This window comes from Amphiprion ocellaris, chromosome 9, assembly GCF_022539595.1.
Source record: "Amphiprion ocellaris isolate individual 3 ecotype Okinawa chromosome 9, ASM2253959v1, whole genome shotgun sequence".
NCBI classification, from domain to species: domain Eukaryota; kingdom Metazoa; phylum Chordata; class Actinopteri; family Pomacentridae; genus Amphiprion; species Amphiprion ocellaris.
The window spans coordinates 25710087-25738054 of NC_072774.1; the positions used below are offsets into that span (position 1 = coordinate 25710087).

A 27968-nucleotide genomic window follows, 5' to 3' on the forward strand; every position below is an offset into this window, starting at 1 on the left:
GAACATTTACCTGGTACACAGTTAACAGTATGTATCTGGTGTATCCGTTTCATGAAACAGCTTTTTGCTGTTGCATTTTCTTCTGATGTATGAAAATCTCTAATGACTAGTGTGCACAAAGAATATGCCACGAAATTCTTGTCACTCACTCTGAATGGTTGCTATGATGAGGTACAAAATCAAGGCATTATAAAATTGCTGGTTACTTACAAACGGTAACATCTTATTTTCTGTGAAATTGCTCTCAGGTTGTGCTGTTCTCATATAAACCTTGCAACATAAATGATCTTGTGTTGTGCTTCCTAAAAATTTTTTGGTCTTACCATTTGAATTCTGCCTTTATGAGAATGTGCATGAGTGTTTGCTTTAATAGAGGGTTCTTTACCTGTCAGTCAAAGGTGTAATGACAAGCCTTTCAGTGCAGCCCAGAAATTCATTCTGGTACACGAAACCCACATCTGTGATGTTGATGATCATCTTGTCTGAGTCCTCGTTGAAGTAGAAGCGACACTGTTTCAGCCACTCGAAGTCATTTGGGCTTTTGACGTGCAACCGACACTAGAGGAGTAAAGAAGAGGCATAAAGAGAAGACGGGAGGAAGATGAGAAGATGGAGAGAAGTGGGAGACAAGAGACAGCAAGGGACAAAAAAGGAATTGAAGGGCAGCGTTTATGAGATGATGCAAGATGTGAGATAAAAGAAGGGAAAAAAAATAGGGGGCAGTGGGAGGCAGGAAGGTTACATTAAAAAGGCAGGATGAAAGAAAAGAGGTGAGAGGCCATGAAATAAAAATGGGATGGAGACAAGTTAAAGGACAGCAGAGAAAGACATCAGGAGAGATATGAGACGAGGAGGAGGTGATAAAATAGGTATATGATGTATCGCAAGAACAGGCATGAGAAGCAGAAGGGTGATGAGAACAGATGTATTGAATAGTAATTTATAAGGAAGGGAAGGAAAAAATCGAATAGAAGAGGAGCAATATGTAGGGAATATTAAAACAGAGGAAATGAGGTGAATGTTACAACAAAAGATATTTAGAAAAATTGGAGGGGACAATGGCAAGAGAGTGAAGTCAGGAGGAGAATATATTAATATATGTATGATAATAAGAAATAAAAATAATCTAAATAAAGCTGCTTTACACCCGTTCTAGTCACCGTGGAGACAAGCAACAATTTCCTGTGCATACAGAGGAGATTCAAAAACAGCCCTTTCTCTGAGTCTAAATATTACTCGGATGCCATTAAGAAAAGCATTAAAAGTACTAGACAGAATTTACTCCTTGCAGTAACAACTATTTATTCTGCTGGCATCACAGCCCAAACACACTTAATAAGTGGCAGTTAATTAGGAGATTACGATTAGCTCTAAATGTGAGAAGAAAAAATCTAAAAAGCCTGGGTGTGTGATTCAACATACTTAAGTCCACCGTATTGTTATGTCTAGTGTTAATTTTTTCTGACTGTTCCGATGCACTGTCTCTTTGCTTTTTTTATTGACTCACCAGGTCATCAAATATGTCCCTCTGATGGACGTGGATGGTGATGAGTGTCTCGTATTTTGTCCTCTCGACAGCCTCCAGGTCTCTTGTTGTCATGTCAATCAGAGTGTTCAGTAGGTCCAGGAAGAGCTGGTTGGTTTTAGACATAATGCGGCGATCATATCGAGCATTAGTCAGTGCCTCCTCAGAGTCCCTCGTCCAGATCATCTGGATACCAAGCAAGCCCACCTGCATCGAGGAAATTTGGAAATTACATTATGGCATGATGGTTAAATATACTGAGACCTTCAAAATGCTTTTGCTGAAGTAAAACTACAGCAATTTAGTGTTGCACTTCCAATCCAATTTAGGGTTGGATAATAAAGTTTTCTACATCTGTTCCTGTACTACTCTTTGAATACATCTGTGATGTACCTGAGCAGGGAAGGAGTTGAGGAAGTCGATGAGCTGGAAGCCAGAGTCCTGGATGGTGAGAGCAGCCTGTCGGATCACGTTATGCAAAGACCTCTGGGACTCTTTCAGCAGAGCGTTGAGCCAAACCTCCACATTCCCTTCTGCTGTGACGGAACGTTCCAGCTCCACTGTTTCCCCTTCACGGGATGACACCGCGAGAATACGGTCATACACCTGAGAAACAGCAAATATTTCATTTGTTAGAATCGCAGATCGCTTATTTTTTTTATCTTATGGTGAATTATTTGTGTGTAGGCCTCTTCTGAAGGTCTGAATGATTCCAATGTTCTTTGACAATGACCTACCAGAAGGTCAACACTCAAGGCAGTTCCTTTAAATCTTTAAATACTCACTTTGTCATGGAATCGGACACATTTGATGTTGTCGAAGACATTGAGAAGATGGGCCTGGATGGTGTGGGAGTCTGAGGCCTGGCCCAGGATCTCCAGCAGGGCAGGGTCTGACACGAAGAAGAAACGAGGAAACAGCAGACGCTTCTTCTCCAAATAGCTGTTTGACCACATGACCAAAAATAAAATAATATTCTTCAGCAGTCCTAGAGCAGCTCACAAGCAATACAACCAACCAGATAGCTAGCATGAAAAAAATTAACAGTCTCCTCATTTTTAATAACTGGAATATTCATTGTTAAACTTTCACTATGTTTCGAGGTGTGATTACGATTGTGGTCCTTGTGTCCTCACCCTGTCAGTGACTTCTGGCAGATCTCCAGCTGTTCCAGCAGGTGAGGAAGCAGCTGTCCCATAGTTTCATCTCCAACACACGACTGGACCACGTTAGGCATTTCATGGGCTCGCATCATGATCTTCACCCAGGACTTATCAATGTTGGAGAAACGCTTCGCTTCCTAGATAAATTGAGTTAGTTAGTCAACAAATTATCAGAGGTTAATTATCTACATATATAACATCTATTTTCTGTGCAGAAAAATCCATTTGGTGTTCTGTTTTAAATGCTAAATGAACTTTCAGGTATTTGTTTTGTACAAAAAGGACATGACATTGTATGTGAAAAAGGAAACTATCTCTGGCACTAATGCCATAAACATTGACAGTAATTTCTAATTCTGGCAGTTATATTCTACATGTAAAAATGTTGCTTATGTACATGATATTACGAATTACAAAAAAGGAAATTCAGATAAGATGTCTGCCTTTATAAAAGTAAGAAGTAAAGAGAGCAAACATGAGTTTGAAGTTATGTTGAAGCCTGATAATGATATGATTTCAGTTGTCCCACAAAATGAAATGCTTTGTAGATTAAAAATGCAATATTTCACTGTGATATCATTTACTTTAGGCAGCTGTTTGGCAATGTCACCAGCCACGAACACGGCCTCCAGATAGATCCAGAGGTTCTGCACGGTCATCCAGTGTTCGATGATATCAGTGGTGTTGGAAAGATTCTGTACCCACTTCTGAATCTGGGCTTTAAACGGGGTGTTGTACCTGAGAGACAAGATATATCAGTACTTAAGCTTTACAGCAGTGTGTCTACATAGCAATCCAGCTACAATTAGCAGAACATTTGAATTTCATGGCCCTCATCTAATTACATACCTGTTGCTCATGAGAGAGCCCAGAATCATGAGGCTGTCCTCCATGCTGGCGATGATCTCCGATGTGCTGTCTCCTCTCAGCAGCAGCTCTCCACGGGTCTTAAAGCTGGCGAATGTAAAAGTCTTGTTGTCCCACTCAGCAATCACCTGCTTCAGCTTTTGCTCAATGTCCCGTTCTTTCACCGCACTGATACAGATGTCCTGTGGAAGTACCCCCAAATTTGGTAGAACATGACAAAAATAAGATTTTTATTGGTGAACAAATGTATAAAGAACCCTGGCTAAATTGTTACAAAAATGCATCCAGCGCCATTTTTCATAAAGCTGCCACATTCACTTACAGGCTTTCTGTTACTACTGTGACAAAAATGCATGTAGAATTTGTGTTGCTTCATTTATGTTGAATTAAATTTGTTAGAGCTGCAGTTGAGAATGTTTTTAATGGATACAACAACATCAGTGTTCACTAATGCATTGTTGTACACCTGTAAATTATTCTCTAATTTAGTCTTGATTAGGCACAAGTAAAAATGTAAACTTGTGCTGAAGTTTTTAAAATCTGACTCACTGATAATGATGACGAGATTTTTATATTTCACTATTTTCATGCGTAGAGTCATAGCTTATTCATTTTGGCCTTAACATCTGAAACGTTGAAAGTCAACTTCATATATTGCACATAATCCATAAAAAACAACAGAAAATAACATTTGAATGAATAACTGTACATACATATAATTTGTACTGAATGGAATCTGTGCACATTACTGATCGCAAACTGATAAGTTATAAAGCTTCTCTACTTCCTCCAAACAATGTTGAGTCATTGAGAGGCCATAAATTATTTCAATGTGACAGTAAGATCTTTGTTTTGTGTTGTTTTGTCATTTACTACATGGAATAAAAAAATACACTTTTGCATTTTTCTTGGCAGACATATGAGTCTAGCATCTTACCTCAATGTCCTCTTTATTCTTGAGCAGAGGAGCCTCCATAATGTTCCGCAGTTTAAACGTATCAGTTTCCACCTCGAAAGTATGACCAGTCACCTGGGAGCAAAATCAGGTAAATTACACCTATTATTGTCTCAGTGTAAAGGTTCAACAGCAGGGGTTCATGATGACTCTATTTTAATTGACTGTAACATGCAGCTGCAGTGATCTGCTGGTGATCATCATTCACTGACCTCCGTGATTCTCTTCCAGTGGCGAGTCATCATTGCTTTGTTAGTCATTAGTTCCAGCAGGGGGCAGCACTCACTGAACTCATCAATGGTTTTCTTCAAGTCCAGGTAGGCCTGCCACTCCTTCAGAGCATGAGGCAGCTTTCGACACCTTGTAGTTCAGAGGATGCAATAGTTTAAGTCAAAGCTAGCACCTGTCTTACTAACTAGAGATTTGCGGGTGGTTTTAATTTTGTGCTTAATGTAAATTAACCTCTGCTAATCATACAGTTTAGTGGCACTATACTAAAGATTGCATCAACATTCTCAGTTCTTCACATTGACTTTCACATCACAATCAGTGAATCTGTTTTTTTTTCCTTTGGTTTATTTTAGCATTGTTAGGATGAATAAAGCCAGACTTTTACAAATAAGTTAACATCCTGCATTAATTCAATGTCTGTGGCAACACTCCTGCACTACTGGCCCAGTAGCAACGTTTTACATCTACCAACAATGGTTGGGTTTCCAGGCACGAAGAAGGAAGCAACTTTAGCGACAGAGATAAAATTGGCTGTAGTTTTTGCTATATTTTGACAACAATAGGAGCAAAAACCCAGAAAGCATCATCAGTGTTTGTGTGATTATTTTGTGTGCCGTGCAAACAGCTTCCCTTTTGGCCACATTGCCTAGCAACACAAACAACTGAAATTCGAATGCTCAAGAGTTATATTTTACAATATTAAAAATAGAAAAGTAGAATCCAAATAACTGTGTGCGTAAATTACAAATGGATATTTCTATTTTGATCAAGATGACATTTTGTTTGCTCACATGTCATAAAGGACAATCACAGAGTGTGCAACTTGTCTGACACTATCCCTTTAATAAAACACTGTTCTCAAGTCCATGCACCACAACTGCTGCATAGTTGAACAGTCTATATAATATAAAGCAGCAGCCTTAAAACTGATTCCTGCCTGATGAAATATTTGTTCCTTCTTTTCAACTCTTGCATCAACACATTATCTCCTGGTCACTACTAACTGCTTCCAGCTTTTAACTAGTGTAGGTCACGAAGACAAGATAAAACATTAATTAATTTTGTCCTCAAGATTATTATTTTGTATGCTCTCCTTTGTAGAGGACTGAGTGTAAAGATGAGCATGGACTGGAATTCTAAAGCTGAAATCCTCATGCAATACTTATTTTTTGTGCAAATACAAGGGACAAGGACAGACTTATGAAAACAGGACAAATTAGATTTTTCTTCTTTTCCTCTTGGTTTTGATGTTATATTTTACTTGCTATAGTCAGACTTTCTGTAGCAACCCAACAGCTCGATCAATGTGTGAAAAGTCACTTTCCTAGTTTGTTTTGAATGACACCTTTTTTGTGTATTTCTGGTTCAGTGGGGGTTATATAATCTTTCCTGGAAGTCTCTTGCTGTCCATTGCACTTAGAGTTTAAATTCAGGTCAACTTTGGTTAGGACAGCTCAATACTGAACAGTTTAAAGAGAAATAACAATCAATCTAACCTGGTCTGAAAGTCTAGAAGTTCATTATTGATCTTCTCGATATGGATGTCAGCCCAGAGGATATCGTAGTAACCATTGACTGTTTCGATAACGTTGTTGTAAAGGCCATACAACTTCTGCAACAGAGTCAGCTGCTTCTTAATCTCCAAAAGCTGAGGATGCTGGGTAACAGGAAGTCCAAACAGCTCCTCTCCACTTGTGTAAGTGATGTACTTCCTGAACAGGTTGTCAAATCGATTCTGAAGGACAGAGCGAAAACAAAAATCAGTTCAGGAACTCCGTGGTTGCACAAATTAATAATGTTTGGAATATATCTAATTTAGCTGCTATGACTTTCAGCCATTGTATTGGAGAAACATCTATACAATTCTGCAAGTATAAATATTATACACAGAAAACAGAGACGCTCACGTAACCAATAACAAACCTGGAACATGATCAGTCTGTCACTGGCATCCTGAGGTGCTAATCCCACCACCATGGGACCATCCTGAAGCAGAGAAGAAAAAGTGAGTTTTTGTCAGCTGTTGTCAAATTTAATCAATTACTTCCATTACATGTTATAATTTAAACAAATAGCTTGACTAGAAGTTGACACTATGGCTACAAGGGCTGTCTGAGACAGTTTGTGCAGAATTTTGAACATGAATCTTGCAATGTCTCTCTGTTTTTTTGTTTGTTTTTTTACCTTCTCATACTCCTGGTAAAAGTGTTGGCAGTCCTCCAGGAAGATCTCCACATTGATGACCAGCTCTCCTCTGAAGTTTGGCTGCAAGGACACCAGCTCATTCTGTACCTCTGTGCTCCTGGACAGGAGCTTTTCCCAGGTGTATCGCAGAGTATCGACCTTATCGGCCTCCTCTTTGGCCACTGACAGTTCATATTTATGAAGCATGGCATAGGACTCCTGTAAGGGGAGAAAAACATCTGCTGCCAGGCCTGCACAGTGCAAATATTAACACGTACATAATAATTTTTGCAATTATTAAAGAAATGTAAAAAGTAAGAAATACCCCTCTGCTGCACTGGCATTGAACTTCTCATACAGGATTTGATGTAAACACTCCAAAACACTAATTTAGTGCTTTTGCTCAGTACTACATCCTTGTATGTTCTATTGCTGCCATTCTCACTATTCACACTGCAGAAACATTCAAGCACTGCTGAGATTCTTTCATGCACACTACTTACAACACTTTCCTGCTGAGTGCATTATGTCGTTCATTACATGGCATAAAAGACGTAATGCTGTGATTCACCTCTATGGGTCCAACTTGAAAATCAATAGATATTTGGCGCTCCCTGATCTCCTTGAGTGCAGCCATGCCAATGCGAATGTCATCCAGGTCTTTTATCTGTCGATTCAATTTCTTTCCTGCTTCATCTACAAAAGCAAAGATCTGTTCCATTTCTGAGCGATATTTCCTGTTACAGTAGAGTCCGTAGTCCACCATCCAGTTCTTGGTTTCAGCAGTAAGAGACATCTTTAAGGATGCTGGTACACAGAAAAAGAGATCAGCAACTGATGGGCTGTTGAAGTCAATTTCATGTTAGTGTCAAATTTACAACTTAATCTAACCTGTGAATAAAGCCAACGCGCCAACAATGATGTACTCTGGTTCAGAGTTTATTTCCAGCTCCAGATCTCGATAGAAAATAATGTGACTTTCAAACTCCGACAGCAAGGGACTCCCCTGGATGAATCTGTAAAAAAAAAAAACAGAAACTATTGTATGATTGCTTTTTTGGTTTATAAGAGTCAGACCTAAATATCAGTCATTTAGCTAAACATACTTCTGCATGGTGTCTTCACGGTCCTTTCTCCAGATGTGGTGGTAACGGCTGAAACGATCCAAAGCAGTCACGACCTCCTGCAAAATAATATAAAAGAGGAGTTGTGCAGGAAATGGAAGGCACCAGAAATGAAAAATGTAGATTCTGGATTCTTTTTATTACAAGAAAAAATTGTATCGTTTGGATTCATTCTGTGCATATTCTATACTTTAATTAATCATCATGTACCTTTTTGGTGGAGGTGATGGAGGTGCTAAGAACAGACACCAGCTTGACTATCTCCTTGTTCTCAGAAACACTCTTGTAGTAGTTTCTGGCCTGGAATGGGATTGCCTGGATCACAGACGCTGAAATGTCTGAGGTGCTGCCGTCTGGAACATACATAGTTTGGAGAACAGAAGAGTGTTTGTTGTGATAGAATACACAAAGAGTGGGTGGACAAGATGCTTCTAAATGCTAAAATCTGTGGGGTTTTGTTTGGAATCCTTCATTTCTGATCATACATCAATACAAGACTGTTCAAGGGGATCTTGTAAAAAGCTTATGATGAGGCTTGATTCTTATCCAAATGTAAAAAAAAAGCAATTTATTATCCATGAAAGTGCAGTTCTCAAGTAAGTGGATGCAACATACACACATCTAAGTAAAGGTCTTCTTGTCTGAAACTTTATAATTCATTAAATATGCAGTTTCACTTGATTACTTCCATGTTAGCCTCTGTAGAATGTGACCAAAACTGCTGTTCTAAAATGTCTTCCTTCCAAAATCAAGTTATGTCATTTTGGTCTACTAATAGTAAAATGTGGCTTTGATTTGCTGAGTTGTGACATAATGAGATCGGATTGGATTTTCGAAATGATATGGATGATTCGCAGAAAGTCTCATGTCCTTTCATACCAGCCAGACTCCTGTACGTTGTTGCTCCATCCTCCGATTCACTCTCAGAGCTGTCTTGTTTCAGCGCCGCCATCCGTCTTTCATTCATTTTTCTCTGCAAAAATGGAAGTCAAATGTGAGAAAAGTCCTCAGGGGTTGTTTGGTAGGCTACAAAATGAAAATACAATCAGTCCAGATAAATAATCAGTCACAGTTCTTGGAGGTTGCTTTGTCAGTAGTATAACTTCATTGCTTGTCACAAATGACTGCTTCCTTCAAGCCATCAAACCCACCTTAGAGATCCTCTCTTTGCTCCACTGGCCGACACCTTTGCTGACACTGACCACACACTCTATGACTCGGTTCAGAGCCTGCTGGACCTCCTCCAGAGTCGGGATCATGGCAAGGTTAGGGATGGAGAGGGTCACACTGACTCTAAAGATCGCCTGCTGACCACTGCTTTTACCATGGCTGGTTGAGTCGCTGTCAGCTGCAGGGAGAGAGAAGAGCGGCTCTGATACAACATGATGGGATTCAAAGATGGGTATTTTATAGCCTAAAGAGAACATGCAAAAACAAAGTCAGAATTGATGGTAGCTGACATAGCTGATATGGTGTTTGTGGTCAAAATACTCACTTTAAGTACAGTTTTATGGCTTTAATTTGAGATGTTTGAATGGTTTTACATTTTAAGAGCAACAAATATTTACACATGACCAACCTGAGAAATGTATGAGTGAGGAAGTATGTATGCATTTGCGTAGCGTCTCCAGAGTGTTGCGTGTTACTCTGAGCAAGGCATCCACGTTACGGTGGTTGAAGTAGGACAGCAGCTCATGGGCTTCCTCCTCCATCACCTCCATCAGATCCCTCTTCTTCTTCTTCCTCATCAAGGGAGAGGACGGACCGACGCTGGAAGGGGGGACCAACGTGTTTCGACTGAAGAGACGACCCTCTGAGCGGCGCTCATCTTCAGCTACGTGAACATGAACAATCTTAACGGTTCCCCTCAAATAGTCTGATATTTCATAAACTGTAGGTATAAACTCATCAATATTCATTTTATTAATCAAAGTAAAAAAACTAAAAAGGTTATAAGAAACTGTGTCCTTTTTAGTCCTGTCCTGTATTTTCTGTTATTTGATGCATCTGGACTTATGCTCTATTTTACATTAACCTTGTCTCTGCACCTTATTATATCCTATTATGTGGCCTTAATAGGAACATATTAATATACCTTCACTGTCAATGTGGTCCATAGTTTTGCTCTCAGTGCAGCTTTCTTCCTCAACCTTCTCCACCTCCTCTCTCTGATAGTGGTCAAAATCCAGCAGCATGTTGATCAGTTCATTAGCAGCCTCCTCCACCAGGGAGCTCTTGATGTGGAGATTCTGGGCTTGTCTTATGCACAGGTCCTAAACACAAATGTAAATACAGTAGAATATATTGTGCAAGAGTAACTATTCAGATAAATAATGTTGAGTAGTGGGGAAAAGAGGCCAAATGTACTTTAAAAGTGTCGGAAAAGACAAGAAATATCAAAGGCTCTGCAGATATCTAATATGTAATCACAGCATCTTTCAAATTATGACAAAGGGTTGGGGTCTATATTTAAAGAGGTGAAACAAGTGATATTTGTTTTTACCCTGGTGGTTTGAACAAACTCCTCACAGGTGACTGGTTCGTCCTCTGGCAGAACACACAGCGTAGAAACACTCATCTCCTGCAGTACTGCATCTATTCTGAACTCCACCAAGTCATTCACTCTGTCCATCAACAGCTCCAGGTCGACTGGACGCACAAAAGCATAAGACAGAGAGTTAAAGAGACTGACAGAAATGGACTAAAAGAAGGCAAGAACAAGAGGAAGATGGTAAGCATTAAAAAGGTTGGTGTAAATAAAGTGTGGAGTTTAGAGATGGAGACTTGTGAGAACAGAGAGTGTACAATAAATCCATTAATGTAAATTTGATGACATGCTGCCAGTGCTGAGTTGCAGGATGTTTGATGTGTCAGCATGTGAGACATTGATGCTGTGGGATTTTTTGCTTACCCAAAGCCTTGTCAATGCGGCTGAGATACTTGTCTATGTTCAGAGACGTCCAGTTGAGGGAGGTCAAACCTGGCTGTATAGCCTCATCCACCTGTCAAGAAAGTGATGTATGGCACGATGATGCACTTTGTACAGTACAGTAGTAGTTGCACAGTCAGGATTATTCTGTCAGAGATTCATGTGTTACAAGAATAACACTGGAAAAACAATTGTATTCCTTTACAATGAGTATTGCATCACATGAAAATTCCATTGCTACTGATACAAGTCTAAAGTCATATGCAATTAATAAATAAGTTAAAATCATATCACTCTTTATTTGGATCACAAATATTCTGGCATTACTTTATATGGTTTATACCGATGTGGCATGTAGAGAAGTGGGCAATAAGTGGTATTTCTTTTTTTTTTCAGTTGAGACATTACAAATCATTCTAATGACTACCGTTACTTCTACTTTGGGGCGTTGGAGGCTTTATTAACAGTGGGGGAAGGCTAAATATACACACCTGTGCTTCAGAGAGAAAAAAAGTAGAATAAAACATGTCAGGAAAGAAAAACTATAAACCTTTGTTGCATCGTAAATATAAAAACACACTAGCTACAATTAAATGGAGCCTAAAATATTTTATATTTAGTAAATTATTTGAATTCTAAGACATTATTAAATATTTGCTAACATATTATTAATATAGAAATTTACCAATTCACTGTAAAATAAATTTCTTTCTGATGTTATATACTATATTATTAGATCCCAAATGTATTAATATCACTACAAAATAAATAAAAAACATGTAAGATATGAATTAAACCTTGAATTAAATCTTACCTGAGCTACATGCGGCATGGCCAGCTGTTCAAAAGCGCTCTGAATCTTTGCCCGCACTCTGATGTTCTCACTCAGCATTAACTGAAATGAGACAGATGTTATTACATTTGATATATTCATTCTCAAAAGGGAAATTACCTTCTTTGCATGACAATACTTTTCACAATATTCTGATGTTCTGCTCTTAATTTCAGCCTTACATTTTATAGCCTATAACTTTGAGTGGATTTCTAACACAACACGACTATATAAATAATTTTTCTTTTCTTATCTTGCATCTTGAAGTTATATGCATTTCCAGGTGTTTGAAACTGTGCAATATTCACCTGTAATTTATTGTAGTTCTTTGTGAAGATGTCCTGTTTCTGCTGCAGCAGAGCAGCAAAGGGAGGGATCTCCAGATTCATCCTGATCATGCAGTTTACCTCCCTAATCTGGGTCAGAACCTCTGGGTCGAGGTTCACAAACAGCTCCCCTGTTTCTGGAGACCGGACCAACAGAGAGGCCTGCAAGCCAACCCTCGCATCCTCCATCTGGGCATCAAGGAGGATCAGAGGGTTACGTGGGGGTTGTGAGAAAGATGGGAATGGAGAGGTGGAAGGAAGACAGGAAATAATGGATAAAGAAACAGTAAAATTATAAGAAAAAAATGAAAGAAAGCAACAGGTGGGAAAAAGAAGATAGAAAACACACCATACATGTGGTAAATCCATAAATATCCATTGTTTCTATGCATGCTCCTAATGCAAATGTGCTATTTTCTTTTCGTTTCTCCCTTTACCTTTGTCATCCAGTTGTTATGGTAGAGTATCTCAAACTCCAACAGAACTCTTGCTACTCTGTTAAAGTTCCTGATGATCCTCTTCGCCTCAGGTGTGGAAAGAACTCCTGGATGCTGCACGGGGATAGAATGAAACTGAATAAGGAATAAGAGAAATGCATTGACTATAGTATTCTAGATCAAATCTAAACCAGCCAAATTAAATGGGGAGAGTTAGAAATTCAAAATTACCTGTTGAAAGAGATCCATGGGAACCTGGATCCGGTTGTATAGCTGCCGAGCCCACATGATCCGACCAGCTACAGGGGGCAAGTCCTTGCCGATGGGGGGGTCCAGCTTCTGCTTCATGTACATCTTGGAAATCATTTCAATGTCCCGACCATAATTCAGCAGGATACGTTGATACTTCTCATCAATGCCAAGATCTGGGATGCCCAGTCTGTTTTGAGTGAGTCCAAAAATACAGTCAGATTTGGTGAGAGTTCTAAAATAGACAAACTAATATTACATTCCTAAATAGTCGTAACAATGGCTTCATTTTGTTTTAGACATACTAGTACATAAGGTGAGCTGAAATGTGCAAAAAGAAAACTAGAATTAATGTATTAGAATGCACCTGTGTTTGATTGGTTTAGAAGAGAATGCAAGGTAAAGGTACCTACAGCTGAGTAATCTGGCGGGACAGTGAAGCCAATGACTCAGGATTGACATATTTTGCAAAGTTAGTTCAATAATTTATATGTTAAGAAGGTGGTAGTGTTGCACTACCTTTCAAATTTCTTCAGCACATCTAGTGCCCTTTCTGTGTTTTGAATTTTTTCAAAGGTGATATCCATGAACCTCTTCAGCTGGTTCTGGAAACACAAACAACAGCATTTTTTAAAAGGGCCAGAGGAGGTGAAACTGTTTATATGAATAAATCCAAACCTCCCTACACCCCCTTACCTCCCAGCATGGTATAATGAGGGGTTGGCCACAGATGTTTTCATGTTTTTACAGCACATCAAGTGCAAATTCAGCTTCATTAACATGTCGGAATTCTGTTGTACTTGTAAGGCACAACTTACGCCTTGGACTTTAGTGACCTCATGTTGGGATTAGTAGCATTTACTGAAGATATTAAGCCATTAAAGGCAATGCAGGCAGTATTTTCTGGCCTTATTGTGACAGAATTATTTAATAAAGTTTCATGATATTGCAATTCAAGCGCTCTGAGAGAGAGGCAACTAGACTTCTACAGCTCCATTGACTCCATTTTCAGGTTTTAGAACATCTAGTCTGTGACAGGAAACTTTCATCAATCGCAGGTCTTTTTACCCAGAGCAGAAAGTATAGCATAAAGAGCCACATTTAGAGTGGAATGTAGGGTTGCACTGGGTCAGATGGAGGACTTCCACTCAGAAGAGCATGATTTGAATCTTGCTGTGAAGTCACAAGTGAATGTTGATTTTTAGCTTGAGTATTGTTGAAGCCTGTATATATTCCAGCGTTCATCTGGAATGAGGCTTAGAATAGAGAGGGGAGAGCTGCAGGGTTCAGGCTGTATTTCTGTCTTTTTTCTTCTTCTTTTTCTTCAACTGTATTGTGTGTGCAATGTAGAGGAAAATGAGTTGTGTTTGCAGTGACTTACATGGAGCTCCGAGGTGCTTTTGCAGAATTCCTCATAGTCCACATCGAAGTCAGTTCTTCTCTGATCGAGAAAACTGTAGTGTTTTTTCTTCATGTTAAGCACAATAGCCTATAATGCACACAGACATTTAGACATACAAACACACATGCATGCATACGTTAGTTTTTAATAGCCTTACTATTAGGTTCTCACACGATCTGCTGTTAAAGCCCAACAATGCAAACTTGAGTCACTCTTTTGTTCTATTTTCAACAATTTCTTTCCATGTGTCAGAACTAAAGGATGGAGACATCATCTGGGAGATAATCAGGGTTCTGAAACAAGACTGAATGTAGAATAACAACTGAAATGTAACACCACATCCTGAAGCTTAACAGTAATTTTGGATGTACTGCAAACCTAACTTTCAATTTCTACAAGCGCAGAAGTCTGCAATCTTGTTTAATCCGGCTCTGATTGGGCACTCTTATCATGAAAGGACTGGGCAGCATGTAACTAAACATTTAGTCAGTTTATTGAGCTTTAATCTGTTCAGGGAGTCTCAATGAGATCAAGATCCGAGAACAAATTACGTATGCGCAGGACCACAGCATTGAATCATTCATTTAAAACTGCCATCACACACACACACACACACACGTAACCACACTAATTAAAACAGCTCTGAATAGTGTTAGAAATATATGCATGTGAAGTTAAAGTCCCTCAGAGGAACGAGCGTCTATAACTTCAAGCTGTGTTGTAGCTCATTACTGTAGTAAGGTGCATTCTTGTGGAAACCAAGAAGTTTCAAAGCCAGTCTCTCCTGTGATCTGTGGTTATGGTTATTAACTCTGAACTCTAGTGAAGATGTTAAATAGGTCGGACGTTCAGATAGCAAGGCTTTACGAATGAAGACACAGAGCTGCTGAAGCCTTCCAGGTGCCACTGATGACCATCCAATCTTTTCACATATCCAGCAGTGGTGAGTGACGATGATGTCTGTCTGCAGCATAAAAGGCAGAGGAAGAATGTAGAAGATACCTCCATAATCTAATGTAGTTTATATGGAGGACTGCAAATTTTTGTATTATAAAAAATTATAAAATGAGAATGAATAGCTCTGTTATTGTATAAGAATCCAGTTAGATTCTCAGCAAGATGTTTAACAAGTTCTATAGGACACCATGCAAGCAATTAAAATCCCGAAATAATTAGAATGCTGGACTGTATAGGTTGGGACTTTCAAGCACAATAGTATTGGGAACATCAGTGGCACAAATCTTTATGAAAGGCTTCTAGTTTGTATTTTTTAGTGTTTAGAGCAAGTTTTAAATTGAAACAGGGAAGTGTGTAGGCCTGTAACTCTGCAGAATCAAGGCCTGGTTTGCACTGACATACAAGATGGTGTCAGAAATGTAATGAAAAACAGTTATTATACAGGTAAATAGCACTTAGGCTACCAATAACAACATGAATGCTGCATGAATCTGAAACAAACAGAGGTTAAACTGCTGCTTCTCTGTTCATGTCCCATGCAGTTAGTATTGTCATAATGGTATTTGTAAAGTCATTCTTCATGCTTCAACAATAAAAATAGGCCATGCACTGCTAAAAACTGAAGACCTGTGAGACCAGTGGATACATTACCTTCCATTTCTCCTGCATTTCTATAGTCTGTGCATCCAAGGAAGCAGAAACACACAGATAGAACACATCAATATACTCTCAAGGGCAAATGCCTGCACACCAATTACAGACAGTGTACTGCCTATTGAAGAAGCTCTTTTTTCTATAACCCAAGGCGGTACAATGTGAAATAACTATCCTACACTGCAGGAAACCAGGAAAAAATATAATAATCTTCCACCATCATCTCTTATTATCAAGCCTGCACTGACATTGTTACTGTCAATGCATTCAATATCTCATAAAGTGTCTTTTTCTTCTGATTTCCTGATTACATCACAGACTTTTAGGAAATTCAGTAATTGTAATTAATAAACGTCATTTTAGCACATCAGTACAGGTCTATTTGAAATAAACTTTTTTTCATTTTCTATTTAGAGAAATATTTCAAATATTTTCATACTGAAGTCATTTTCAAAGGACCACTACAATACATTATTATTTTTCATATTTCATGTATGCATTAGTTATAAAGGAGATGTGTAACTTGATGTCTTCATTGTAGCCTGCTGCAGAAGCTTGTATTTGCAGATAACACATTTGAGATCAATAGATGGCGTGGGAAACACTGGCTCAGCTGGCTAATATCAGCATTTTATCCGTTAATGCAATGTCTCACTGTTTTGACAACAATCTGATTTAACCGTATACCCACCTGATATCTGGTTGCCATGGTCTCCAGTCCCTCGATCTTGGAGTCCTGGAGGGCAGAGTAGGTGGAAATGGTGCTGAACATCTCCAGGATCTTGTTGAGTCGTCGCTGAAGTGTGTCAAACTTCCCAAAGATGTACATTTCACTGAAGTCAAACTGTCTCTCTGAGGGAGTCTCTTCCAGTTTCTTTTTGGTTTTATGGAAACACCTTTGATACTCCTGGACAACACAGTTCAACACAAACCAAAACTTTCATTATTACACATCTATCATGTTGAGGTGGTAACGATTTCTGGTTGAAGAGTAATTTTACATCCTGGGTGACATCATGGAAATAGCAAAGTCTATATTCAATAAGAGCAACAAATATCTTAGAATACGCACATAAAGTTTTAAAAAACTATATATGCATACAGTTGTTTGGTTGGCATATGTTTATTGATTAACTAAATTAATACAGCTACACTGCTGCAAAGAAAGCACATTTATTAACAAGGTAAACACATAAACAGCATATTATTCCAATAAGCAGTAAATATTACCTGGTTTAGGTGGATTGCAGCTTTGATTTTCTCAGCAACACCTTCCTGAGGTTGGTCCCATATTGAATTAGAGCCATTATTGGTGATGTAGGCTTTGCAAGCTGTGATCATCTGGTTTGTCACCTGGAGAAATAGATGGTGAAATGAAGATATGCATTTGAATTTTTGAGACGATACATGCAGCCAAAAAATATCAGTGCACGCATTTTCATCGGCACTTGTGTGATAAAGTCAAAGGAGCAATTTGTCTGAGTGCTGACATTCATTTTCTGTTCCCATTTGTTAATAAATAAACAAATAAATAAATAAATAAATAAATAAATAAACTCTTTAATTTGTACCAATTAAATGGAAATGTTTGTGCTTAAAAGTGGGCAATAATTTACTGTTCCAATGCTTCTTTTTATTCATCCACAAAAAGCCTGAAAATGACAGATCTCAAAAACACCTTATCTGAATCTCTTTGCTGATTAAAAGACAATCCACTTTATCTTTGGTTCATTTTTCATCCGTCCCTACCTTGACAAAAAGTGATGTAATCTTTTCTGATGTGTTGTAGTGACGAGAAATGCTGTGAATCATCCTGATGGCGTGAATCAGACCTGGGATTGCGTCCACCATTGACACCTGGAGTGAAACAGAAATCACACAAAGTTACAGATCTCTCTTACATGTGCAGTTAGATGTACTTGCATACTGAGTTTGTGACCACTCAGCTTTGAAAAACATAGAAGCGTTTTCTCACAGGGTCGCTGTTATAGAGAGGGTCACAGAACTTCTCCAGGCTGTAGAGGTACTTGACATTGTCTTTGGCCTCATTGGCTGCATCTGTGATCCTAATGTCCAACTCCCGCCACGACTGGATCAAACACACCCTTATATTTAATGTAGGACTACACTCTAAACATTATCATCTTGAACACTTTACACGGAATATTTTTGTAAAAACATCAGCTTAAAGGAAAACAAGAATGAAACACTGAAATGAAGGATAGAGAACATTTTGTCAGAATCAAAACTAGCAAAGTAAAGAAGAAGAAATGTGCACAGACCTTTATTAGTTTAGATTTGGCCATCAACAGCACACCCAGCACAGCCTTGACATCGGGGCTCTTCAGCTGGTCCAGGAGGTAGTTGAAACGAGACATTCGTTTCTTCCAGTGGTCCAGTTCAGCCCGAGGGCCCAGATCATCAGCCTCCTTCCTCAGCTGGTCGCTCTCAGCTAGAACCTGGAGAATAAAGTTGCTTTACTTGATATTTACTCAGTGTTTAAGCATCTTTTCTACAGTTCATCCTTTGCTTTTTCTGGATTTCACATATTCCATTTATTTAATTTATTGTGGCAGATTTGCACCCCTCCCTAATGATACTTGAATAAATTACCTATATGGCAAAAAATACATACTTTGCATCTGCACTGTTTGATAGTGCTGCTTCCTTTCAAGATGAACATGCATTTTAAGCATTTGTTCTTCCAGCTTTATGAAATATTTAGCACATATCCCATCACATTTTTGTCTCACACTGGAGCTGTAGAGTTTCACCTGCTGCACATTCAAAGCACATTCAAAGAGAATCAAGCAAACCTGGATCTGGGAATAAATTCTCTTTTAAAATCGGGCCATAAGCTGCAGAAGAACACAACATCACAGCAAGTCTCAAGATAAATGGAATGCTTGGAACTAACTTCTTACCTGCTCTATTTGTTTGATCCATACTTTCATGCAGGCTTCTATCTTCTCGATGGTCTCTGTGCTGTTGGCTGCTGCCACGTAGTCTGATGGGCCTTTCAACACCCGCAAATCAAATGTGTCGCATTCTTTCAAGGTAACCTGGAGGCAAGACATGACAAGATTCATGTTTTTTTCTTCAGTCTGTGATGTCTATAATTTATTTGTCTCTGAAAGTGGCTGTTTGCTCCCAAACAAATTTTGGCACAAATGTTGTATTATAGGGAATACACTATTGGAACTGAAAGTGATTCAAAGATGATCAAACAGCTTTAATTGGCCATACAAGTAGCTCAACTGGTTGAGCGGATGACCCATAAACAGGGGCTATAATCCCCAAAGCATTGGCCTGGGTTCGAGTCCAGCTCTCGGCCCTTTGCTGCAGGTCTTCCCCCCATTCTTCTCCCTACTTTCCTGTCTGACACTCAACTTACCTGTCAAATAAAGCCAAAAATGGCCAAAAAAATTAACTTAAAAAAAAGACAGCTTCAATTAATCCATATTATTATTTGTAAAGCAGCTTATAGATTCCTAGGCACTGGCACAGGTGTCATATCTGCACAAATACTGAAAGTAGCTTGTGGTGATGTCCTGCTTTGGTCATGTGGTCAGTTTGGTTACATACTGCTTTGGTTGGTTTATGTCAGAGTGCGTTTCTTACCTTTTCTTGCAGACTCTCCTCTGCTCCAGCCAGAACAGACACAAAGCTTTCTAGTGAGGATATGAAGTCCTGTTTGACAGCCTGGGCCTGGGCCAGCTCTCCCCAGCCGTGGTTCATCTTCCTCAGCGTAGGGATGAAAATCTCAGAGAGCAACTGCTCCACGCTTTTTAACAGACCCACATCTGTTGTGTCCAACATGTTGAAATTCACATCCTGAAAAGAGACAATAATCTAATATAATAATGTATATAAACATCCCTGAAAAAAAATCCATGAAACATTACACAAGTGTAACAGTAAAATACTCCTCATTTAATTAAGTCAACATGATTATTATTATTTGTTTTAATATCAAATCTTATATAAATTATTTGCTAGTACAGTAAGTCTTGCACAGTAGCAGTCATGGACACAAGCTCCATCTCTTTCTCTGTTACAGACACAAACACTACCACACTGTCCTCTCTGCCCTTTCTGCTGTGAGCGTCTTGTAGCAGACATGACCTGTTATCAGTGGTGGTGATTAGCTTTGCTGCTGACAGCAGGTGATCAGAAAGAATCAATAGCCAGAACTGCCTGTACTGCTGCAGAAGCCCCCCAGTAGCTCAGTATCTCTGGATGAAAGAGGCTTTCTTAGTTAATGCTCATCATTTATCAGACAAACAGGAAATGACTGTAAAATAGATGGCAGATGTCCCTGTAGAAATTAATGTTTTTCTTAATTTATTCTGATTTTTTTGATTGTGTAATGTTGGTGGGCAATCAGGCAAAGTGAGCAATCAACCTTCACTTAGCTTGAGCAGACATAATGATTTTCCACTTAGAATTTCCACAACAGTACAAAGTGACCCACTCTATGTATGTTCTCAGAGGTGATTGTCTTCAAAGTGTTGGCTCTGGTGAAGAAGACACACACTCCGGTCAGAGCCACATCCCTCCCGTCTGTTACAAACACTTTGGACTTCTTGCTGTGACCAGGCTGCTGGGAAACAAGCTGTGAAGCTGCAGATGCTGCAGACGTGGCTGCTGAAAGAAAGACGTGGACACAGAAACAACCAAACGTAACACAGCAACCATGCATCTTTGACTTCCTAATGTGATCTTAGTACTATGGAATTTAGCATCACTGACAAAGATAAATTGATACAGGACAAAACCTAAAACTGATGCATTGCAATCAATTAGACATAATGAACTCTTTTCATGCATTTTTGACGCAATAAGTGCTATTTTCAAGTTACCTGCTTCGTTTTGCTCAGTGGCTTGGTAGTAGAACATGAGGTGTGGAAGACCATTAGCTACAAAGAACTGCTCCATACGGTCAATCTGAGAACAATGAAAAGACAACATTGACATCATTTAGGCATTTAGCACTAGATGAACAGCGCAGTTATGGTTAAAGTCTTAATCCAGAATAAACTGCAGTAGTTTTTTGTCAATAAAAACACAAATTCAAAATGTCTTGCAAAGACTACCACAATTGTGTGTTTTAGCGTTTCAGGCTACTGTGGTTTTCCTTTTTCTAAAAAATTAAATAAATAGGAATTGGGTGTAAAGTACCTGATTTCCCTCCAGTATGGCATCTTCCACATCAGCCTTTTCCAGTCCTAGACATGAGGCCACAATACTAAGGATGTAGTCATGTCTTCCATCCAGCTGAGCCCGCTTAGCTTCACGCTCCTCTTTCAACTTTTGCTAAACAGAAGGTACAGACAATTTGAATTAATATTAGCATAGCCTGTCATACTGTAAGTCAACTTGGTGTTGAAGTGAATGGCTTTCTGAACTTCATTCTAAACTGTATGATATTAAGCCTTCACGGAACAGCATACAGTCTTTAAGTTATACTTCACATACTTGGAATGATTGCAGCTCTCCTGAGGCCCTACATTTTAACTCAGACATCACCTAAATCACAGTTCATTCAAAGAATCGCAGTATCCTTCTATACTTTTGATCATAGCTCCACAAAATATCAAAAACAGGTGTTAGGATCCCCCAGGAATTTCAATACACAGCTCAATTTTCATCCTTTTACATCCTTCCATGTCTCCCTTGTGACTCTCTTTGCATTCACTCAGACAGAAAAACAACCTGAGGATTTTGTTAGAATGGGTTAAAACCAGTTTACAACAGGCAATGGCTTAAATTTAGGATGGTGGAACAGCAAAATCAACCACAAAGGGTTGCCAGGTTCTGCTGCTTAGTAACACAGGAACAAGGTCAGCCAATAAATTACATGAAGCCTGGTGGTACATGGTGTGTTGGCTGCGGGGTGCATTTAAATTCTCTCATTTACTCTTCATTTTGTCTGTCTGGAATTTAAACAGGAGATGACAGCAATAGTCCTTTGTGGCTTAAAATACTTTTTTGCATTGACGTCACATGGCCAGACTATCTTTTAACAGGCCCTCTTTCATTCTACTCTGACTGGCTGCCAAAAACACTTACAAGCCAGCTCTTTTATGCACCAGTTCTTTTTAGACAATTGTTAACAACTGGGTTAAACTTTAACACCAAGAATCACACAATACATTTCTTGTCATGTTTTCTCTTCTCTTCTCCTTGTGTGGTGACTACACACCCATGTGGTTGTAGGCTACATTATAAAGCATTGATTTTACCATCATGCAGCCTTATCCTAAAATGTTTTTTTCACACCAACTGAAGCAGATTGATAAAATCTGTATGTGCACTGCTGCACAGGACAGACTGTACATGTAAGAATCATATTGAAAAGAACAGATGTGACAGGTTTTGAAGGACAGACCGGATAGAACCTTGCAAGACATGATAATGAACAAAAAAGCGAATAAAAGACGTCACCTCTAACAGATGGCAAAGGATGATTAGACAGACATGAGGCAATGGAAGTAGAAAGAAGTGGAAAAACAGATAAAAGACATGTAGATGAGAAAGCAAGAGCTGAGAAAAAGGATTGATCTTACTGAATATCAAAAGGATAAAGGGACACAGTTTGGATTATATGGTGAGTAGATATGCACAATAAGAGGAAAAAGTAAGAGGAGGAAGACAAGAGAGCAATAAAAATGGAAAAAGGTGGAAAATGAAAGGAAGAAGAAATAAAGGGAGAAAAAAGTGAGCCATAACTAAAAAGGGAGAGTTCTATATACATTGTGAGTTAGAGTGGTGAAGAGTCAAGGAATTAGTTCTTGTTAGAGCCTGGGGGTTTGGCCATGTGAAGCCGAGGTGAGGAGGAACAATCTCACAAGCTCTGGGTGTCAACATAGTTAGTGAGAGCAGCGACACATTAGCCCATTATCAGCTTTAAAAAAAGACCAGGCAATGCCCAGAGTGACATGCAATGTTATGTTGCAAAACAAGACAGACAACACAACTTCTAAGGAGTCCCAATAGTGTCGACCTGCAATAAACTTGCATCACCCACAAAATCTTTTGAAATATTGACTTTTCTTAAAATATCATTATGGATCAGGTTGAAAATGACAGGTGACTTCAAGAGATAGCAGGGTTATTGCAAAGCACAACTTATAAGTTTATGTTGATATCAAGGCTCTGCTACAGAAAGAATAATAGCGAAGAATATGCTGCATAGCCATGGGAACAGAAAAGATCTTTTGTAACCACCATGTTAAACACAACAACCCAGAGTTCATATGTGTATGACCACTGCTGCTTCTTCATTTATAGACTGGCGGTCTTATTTCAAGGCTAGTAAATATTCATATGTGACTCTTGAAAGGAAAAATATTCTGCAAGAGGGGAAAAGGTACTAAACAGATATATTTTTTAGTTCACCTAATCTGACATCACAAAATATATAAGTACAAATTTATTCAAGTATTTAAAAAAAAAAATTAAACAAATCACCACAGAACTGTGCAAGTGAACCACACCAGCCTTGTTAAAGTCTCTGGAGACACACACAAGCACTTGCATCATAAGTCGAGCATAAAAGAAGCATGGCAAGCCAACAGTTGCTGGGCGATCAACCATTTCACACCTTTTCTGACTTTTTTCCAAATTGTATGTACATCCAACTCAGTCTTCAGGGCAGACATAAACAATACGGACACAATGTAGTGTGGTGCAGATTATTCAGACACTAAATCAGCACTGAATGCAATACACAAACACACAAAATGCCCCAGCCAACAATAGCACCCTCCAACAATGACAGACACTCACATCCACATTTTGTTATTCCCATAACACAGACGCAGAAGTCAGCACTAGCAGGCCCATGTAATGCCAGCTACAACATTAATAGCTTTCCGAAGCAAACAAAGCTCCATCCTGAGATAAGCTACGGCGAGACTGACAATCCCTGTAATAAACAAACTGTGGCTATTGGAATTAAAGAGAAAACAGTTGTGATAAAAAATGTACAAAGGGACAATTTGGCATCGATGATGAATTTAGTCATTTTTAATCCAAATCTTGTGGGGAACAGATAAAGCACACACTGTCCAAGTCAACACAGTAGCTGTGCATAAAATTTTACAGCTGGTCTTATCCATGTTTTTTCAAATCACACGTTAGCAAATTAAAAATGCCAGCAGAGCCAGCGCTTTGCATAATACATGAGAATTATGTGGATGGATACACTGAAATGGGAGAGAAACCTCAAAGGGCACAGTAAAATACGAAACAGTAACAGTGCTGCAGGATGATTCTTACCTGAAGGACCTTGAACACTATTTGTTTCCAGAGCTGCTTTCTAAACACCTGCGACATGACAGCTCCTCGCCTCCCCAACTCGAGCCGTCTATATCTTCTCTACAGCCTGCTATCACATCCCCATGTACATGTACACGGGGGAGCCGTATACTCTCACCCTTGAAGGGTTCGCCCTATCAGGTTGTCAGTGCTGACCACTCAGCCAGCTGAGCTGAAGCTATGCCTGCTTTATGTTTAATGGCCTGTGAGTTCTTGCAGCACAGCTGTGGCCTGGACAGACATGATCCCCTATGAACAGGGTAAATAAATGGGAAAAACTCAGGCAATGTGTGAGCCATACATGGTGTTACTCCATGTGATCACCTTTAAAATAAACCACCATAGAAGTAGGTGTAGAAAGGAAGATTCACTGCTCTGTTGGCATGTTTGCTGTATAGTGTAGTCTCAGGAATTAACACACAGACACACAAGAGGCAAACAATTCAGGTTTCACTGTCGTTTAAATGTGTGTAAGTGGCAATCATGCAAACGAGTGCTTAAGAGCGGGTTCTGCATTAAGCTCACAGGAACCCAGTTCGTCGCTTATATAGATGATTAATTGCTCATTAAAGATCCTGAGCTGTGTTTCACATTTTGCAATTATAGTAGTCATAATACAGGAACCACTCATCAAGTAAATGTTTCCATTAACAAAAATAGCAGCAAAAAGTCTAAATTCCACATTTAGATCCTTCCCACCAATTTTTTCTTTTTTTTGTAAATTATTGAAAACCTTCTGGAACTTTTACTTATAAACATTTGCCCCAGCAGCTGTCTCACAGTTCTTTGCTATAACTTTTTTCCTTTTTGATGACAATCTAACAAGTGCAAAACCCCAAAAAGTCAGAAAAGCAGTAAATGATGTGCTGTCGTCTCTACTTACTATTTAGTGCACAAATTATCTTATCGGTGTTTATTCACTCACTTGTTTTGTGTGTTAAAATTTGCTTTGGATACTAAAAGAGATGTTAAAATTCTGATTTACACCAGCAGTATCAACACTCGCATTCTGAATACACTAAATGTGTCAGATTTATAATTCATGGACGTGGGCTTGTTCAGAGATGCATTAACTACAAAATGCAAAAACAGCTCTGATGATGTAAAATAAACCAGACTGAGGCTACTGGGAGATAAAGTGCTCCATATGGGAGGTCTGCACAACCTGCAGCACATTAAAACATTTTAAAATAAGCTTCCACGCATGAATTAAACATTTTTTCCTGCGTTGTTTAGCTTTCCACATGACACAAACACATCAGCTGTTTACTGAATCCTGACACATTAAAGATGAATTACATCTGGCCGAAGGAGATCGCCAAGTAGCCAAGTCATCTGTAACTTCAGAACTCTTGGGTCACCTTACCTTGTTTTGATAGTCGGGTTTAAAATGCAGCATCGTCGACGGCAGCCCTTTACACTGACACTTCTTTTCAAGTCATTCCACCCTCTTAATTGGCTTTGCTTTTCGTGACATCAGAGAATTACAGCTTCTAACAATGCAGACAAGGCAGAGAACAAGCGGCTTTGCTACAGCATGTGAGCAATCAGCCTTCTTATTTGCCATGTGAGAAAGGTTACTGCCCTGAAATTATGAGAGTGTTGCTCCTAAAAAGGGGGCTGCTAACTAGATAATGTGGTGTTGGGTGACCTCCTGTCGGCAAGGTAATTATCAAACTCCTGCTCTCAACTTACAAGTCTATCACAACAAAAGAACTGAGCGACAGCACGAAGGCTGGGGGTGGAGAGGAGGTTGAATGCAGCAGAGGAAGGAAACATTCTTGGATACAACTTCTTAGAATGTACGGATACAGCAAATAAAAGCAGATGAAATATAGAATGCGAAGATGTAGTTTAAATTGAAATGATCCAAAACAAGAAATGTGTCACCCTGTTAAAAGACAGAAGGTTTCACGCACTAAACACATCTTTTATGCATTACCATTGTATGCTTACTGAAAGTAGCAATAGTCGCTATTGTAAGAGCTTCTTCAGAAAGCTATAGAGAAAGAATATAACTGGCTTTTTAATTTATCCTCCATTTTTAGCCTTAAGAAAAACTTACTAATGGGGACAAAAAACTACTTTAAGCAAGAATAAACCTTTATGCTTATTGCAAAAACAGCTGAGAAAAGCATGTAACACTTGTGCAGCATATAGGCTGTTAGGAGCAGAGTTCAAACAACTGTTCAATTATACAGCTAGCCAGTGAATGTACCATTTGCAGAAATACGAATGCTACTTATGTAATATGATTCTGTTTTGGATGAAGGAAGCAATTTGTAAATGCCACCTTGGGCAGTAATTTTTGTGGCATTGTATCGATTTAATGAATAACCAGGGGGGAAAAGATCAGTAGATTAGATTGTAATGAATTGAAGCATTAGCTGCAACTCTCATGGGGTAACCCTTATCATTTACCAGAACACACACACACACAGACCTCCCACCAATTAATATTAAATTCCATTAGCGCTCACTGTGGCATCAAGCAGAGAAGCACAGCTCTCTCCACAAGCATCTGATCGGCTGTTTGATATTGAAGATATGATTGTGAAGCTTTGCATTAAAAAGTGGCTCAGTCATCAATTTTTCACTATGCCATGACTGATTTTCGGAGTTGAACTGTCTGCTTGTGAGCTGCCATGAAACAGGCTGTCTGTAAATAATAAATGAGGGGGAGGAGAGATCTGAAAGAGAATACACAGACAGAAAGAGAGGTCCACTGTTTTCCAAGAGAATACACCGATACAGACACAGACAGCTTAAACAAATATGTTAAAAGGTCACAAGGATGCTGTTTCAACTTAGATGATTTCCCTTTTCATGGACTTTGATGTCTAAGTTCTCTAAAATTGGTTTTAAAATCTCTTGAGTGCAATTCCAAAATGAAATCCAATAAACTGCCTGTGCTTTATAATGCGTAGTGACTTCATTTTTAGCTAAAGTGTCATACGAGACTAACATAGATGGAGACAAACAGATATTGTAGAAACTGTCCAATGCTCTGTTGACCCACGCAGGGTGAGAAGAGCTTTTCAAATCTTTTCCATTTTCAACACTGCACAAAAACAAGCATGAAACTGAATCAATTTGTCTGTAGTCTGAGGAGCAGATCCACAGTCAGAGTCTCATTTACTGCAGTGTTAGATGCTTTCTCAGCCATAATTGAACATGTATCAGCCTACATACATGCCCTTAAGTGGTAATTAAGCAATGCAGTTTAACGAAGGAATGCTTCTTACATAACCTGTGTGCAAGGTTGTGCTTTCCGGAAATGCAGAAAATGCCATAAGCACCAAAAAGAGAAACGCACAAATTAAATTGATTAAAGATTAAAAGACAGCATAACTAACAAAACCATAACCATGATTAATCAGAAGTGATCAGAGAAACACCTAAACGTCAAAGGTTCATAAGTCTGGACTATTCATTTTGATTATGATAAATTTAGATGAAAAACCTTAGCTGATTCAGAGTTGACTGTCCAGCATCTTCTTAGTATTTGTGCAACATCATCCAGCTTGCCCACGCTGATCTGACAGCGCAGCATCTACACTGAGAACATCCCACCATCTAGTGGACTGAAGCTCATAATACAACCAACACGCATTACAGGAGGCTGTTCCACAGCTATTTTTAACTACAGCTGAGAGGCCAGGGAGTCCACTCCAGCAGTGTAGTTATTCTCAGAGCAATTATCAGAACAGCTGAGGGAGTTTCTGAGTTAAAAATGAAGAGCAGATTAATTCCAGCATTGTCTTTTTATCACATAATAGTAAAGGGAATTCTGATGTAAGGTTTTCACCTC

At 39.0% G+C, this 27968-nt stretch overlaps 1 protein-coding gene across 1 annotated transcript in view; it reads right to left on the reverse strand.

Annotated features, from left to right (window-relative positions):
• dnah5 (dynein, axonemal, heavy chain 5) overlaps positions 1–27968 on the reverse strand; it is a 104832-nt gene that overhangs the window by 75937 nt on the left and 927 nt on the right. The window contains exons 2-40 of the mRNA XM_055013727.1: positions 21017–21151; positions 20698–20782; positions 20310–20482; positions 19457–19669; positions 18760–18897; positions 18118–18294; positions 17811–17924; positions 17585–17692; positions 17066–17188; positions 16527–16742; positions 15833–15859; positions 14204–14311; positions 13342–13427; positions 12805–13012; positions 12574–12687; positions 12119–12325; positions 11793–11873; positions 10961–11051; positions 10553–10698; positions 10145–10322; positions 9629–9883; positions 9201–9397; positions 8929–9022; positions 8260–8402; positions 8032–8108; positions 7817–7941; positions 7497–7732; positions 6926–7144; positions 6665–6727; positions 6238–6476; positions 4723–4870; positions 4493–4585; positions 3538–3737; positions 3273–3426; positions 2662–2825; positions 2311–2467; positions 1919–2131; positions 1508–1732; positions 386–558 (exon numbers count right to left, since the gene is read on the reverse strand). Coding sequence (XP_054869702.1) covers positions 386–558; positions 1508–1732; positions 1919–2131; positions 2311–2467; positions 2662–2825; positions 3273–3426; positions 3538–3737; positions 4493–4585; positions 4723–4870; positions 6238–6476; positions 6665–6727; positions 6926–7144; positions 7497–7732; positions 7817–7941; positions 8032–8108; positions 8260–8402; positions 8929–9022; positions 9201–9397; positions 9629–9883; positions 10145–10322; positions 10553–10698; positions 10961–11051; positions 11793–11873; positions 12119–12325; positions 12574–12687; positions 12805–13012; positions 13342–13427; positions 14204–14311; positions 15833–15859; positions 16527–16742; positions 17066–17188; positions 17585–17692; positions 17811–17924; positions 18118–18294; positions 18760–18897; positions 19457–19669; positions 20310–20482; positions 20698–20782; positions 21017–21151 — 5903 coding nt within the window. The remainder of the gene's footprint in view (positions 1–385; positions 559–1507; positions 1733–1918; positions 2132–2310; positions 2468–2661; positions 2826–3272; positions 3427–3537; positions 3738–4492; positions 4586–4722; positions 4871–6237; positions 6477–6664; positions 6728–6925; positions 7145–7496; positions 7733–7816; positions 7942–8031; positions 8109–8259; positions 8403–8928; positions 9023–9200; positions 9398–9628; positions 9884–10144; positions 10323–10552; positions 10699–10960; positions 11052–11792; positions 11874–12118; positions 12326–12573; positions 12688–12804; positions 13013–13341; positions 13428–14203; positions 14312–15832; positions 15860–16526; positions 16743–17065; positions 17189–17584; positions 17693–17810; positions 17925–18117; positions 18295–18759; positions 18898–19456; positions 19670–20309; positions 20483–20697; positions 20783–21016; positions 21152–27968) is intronic.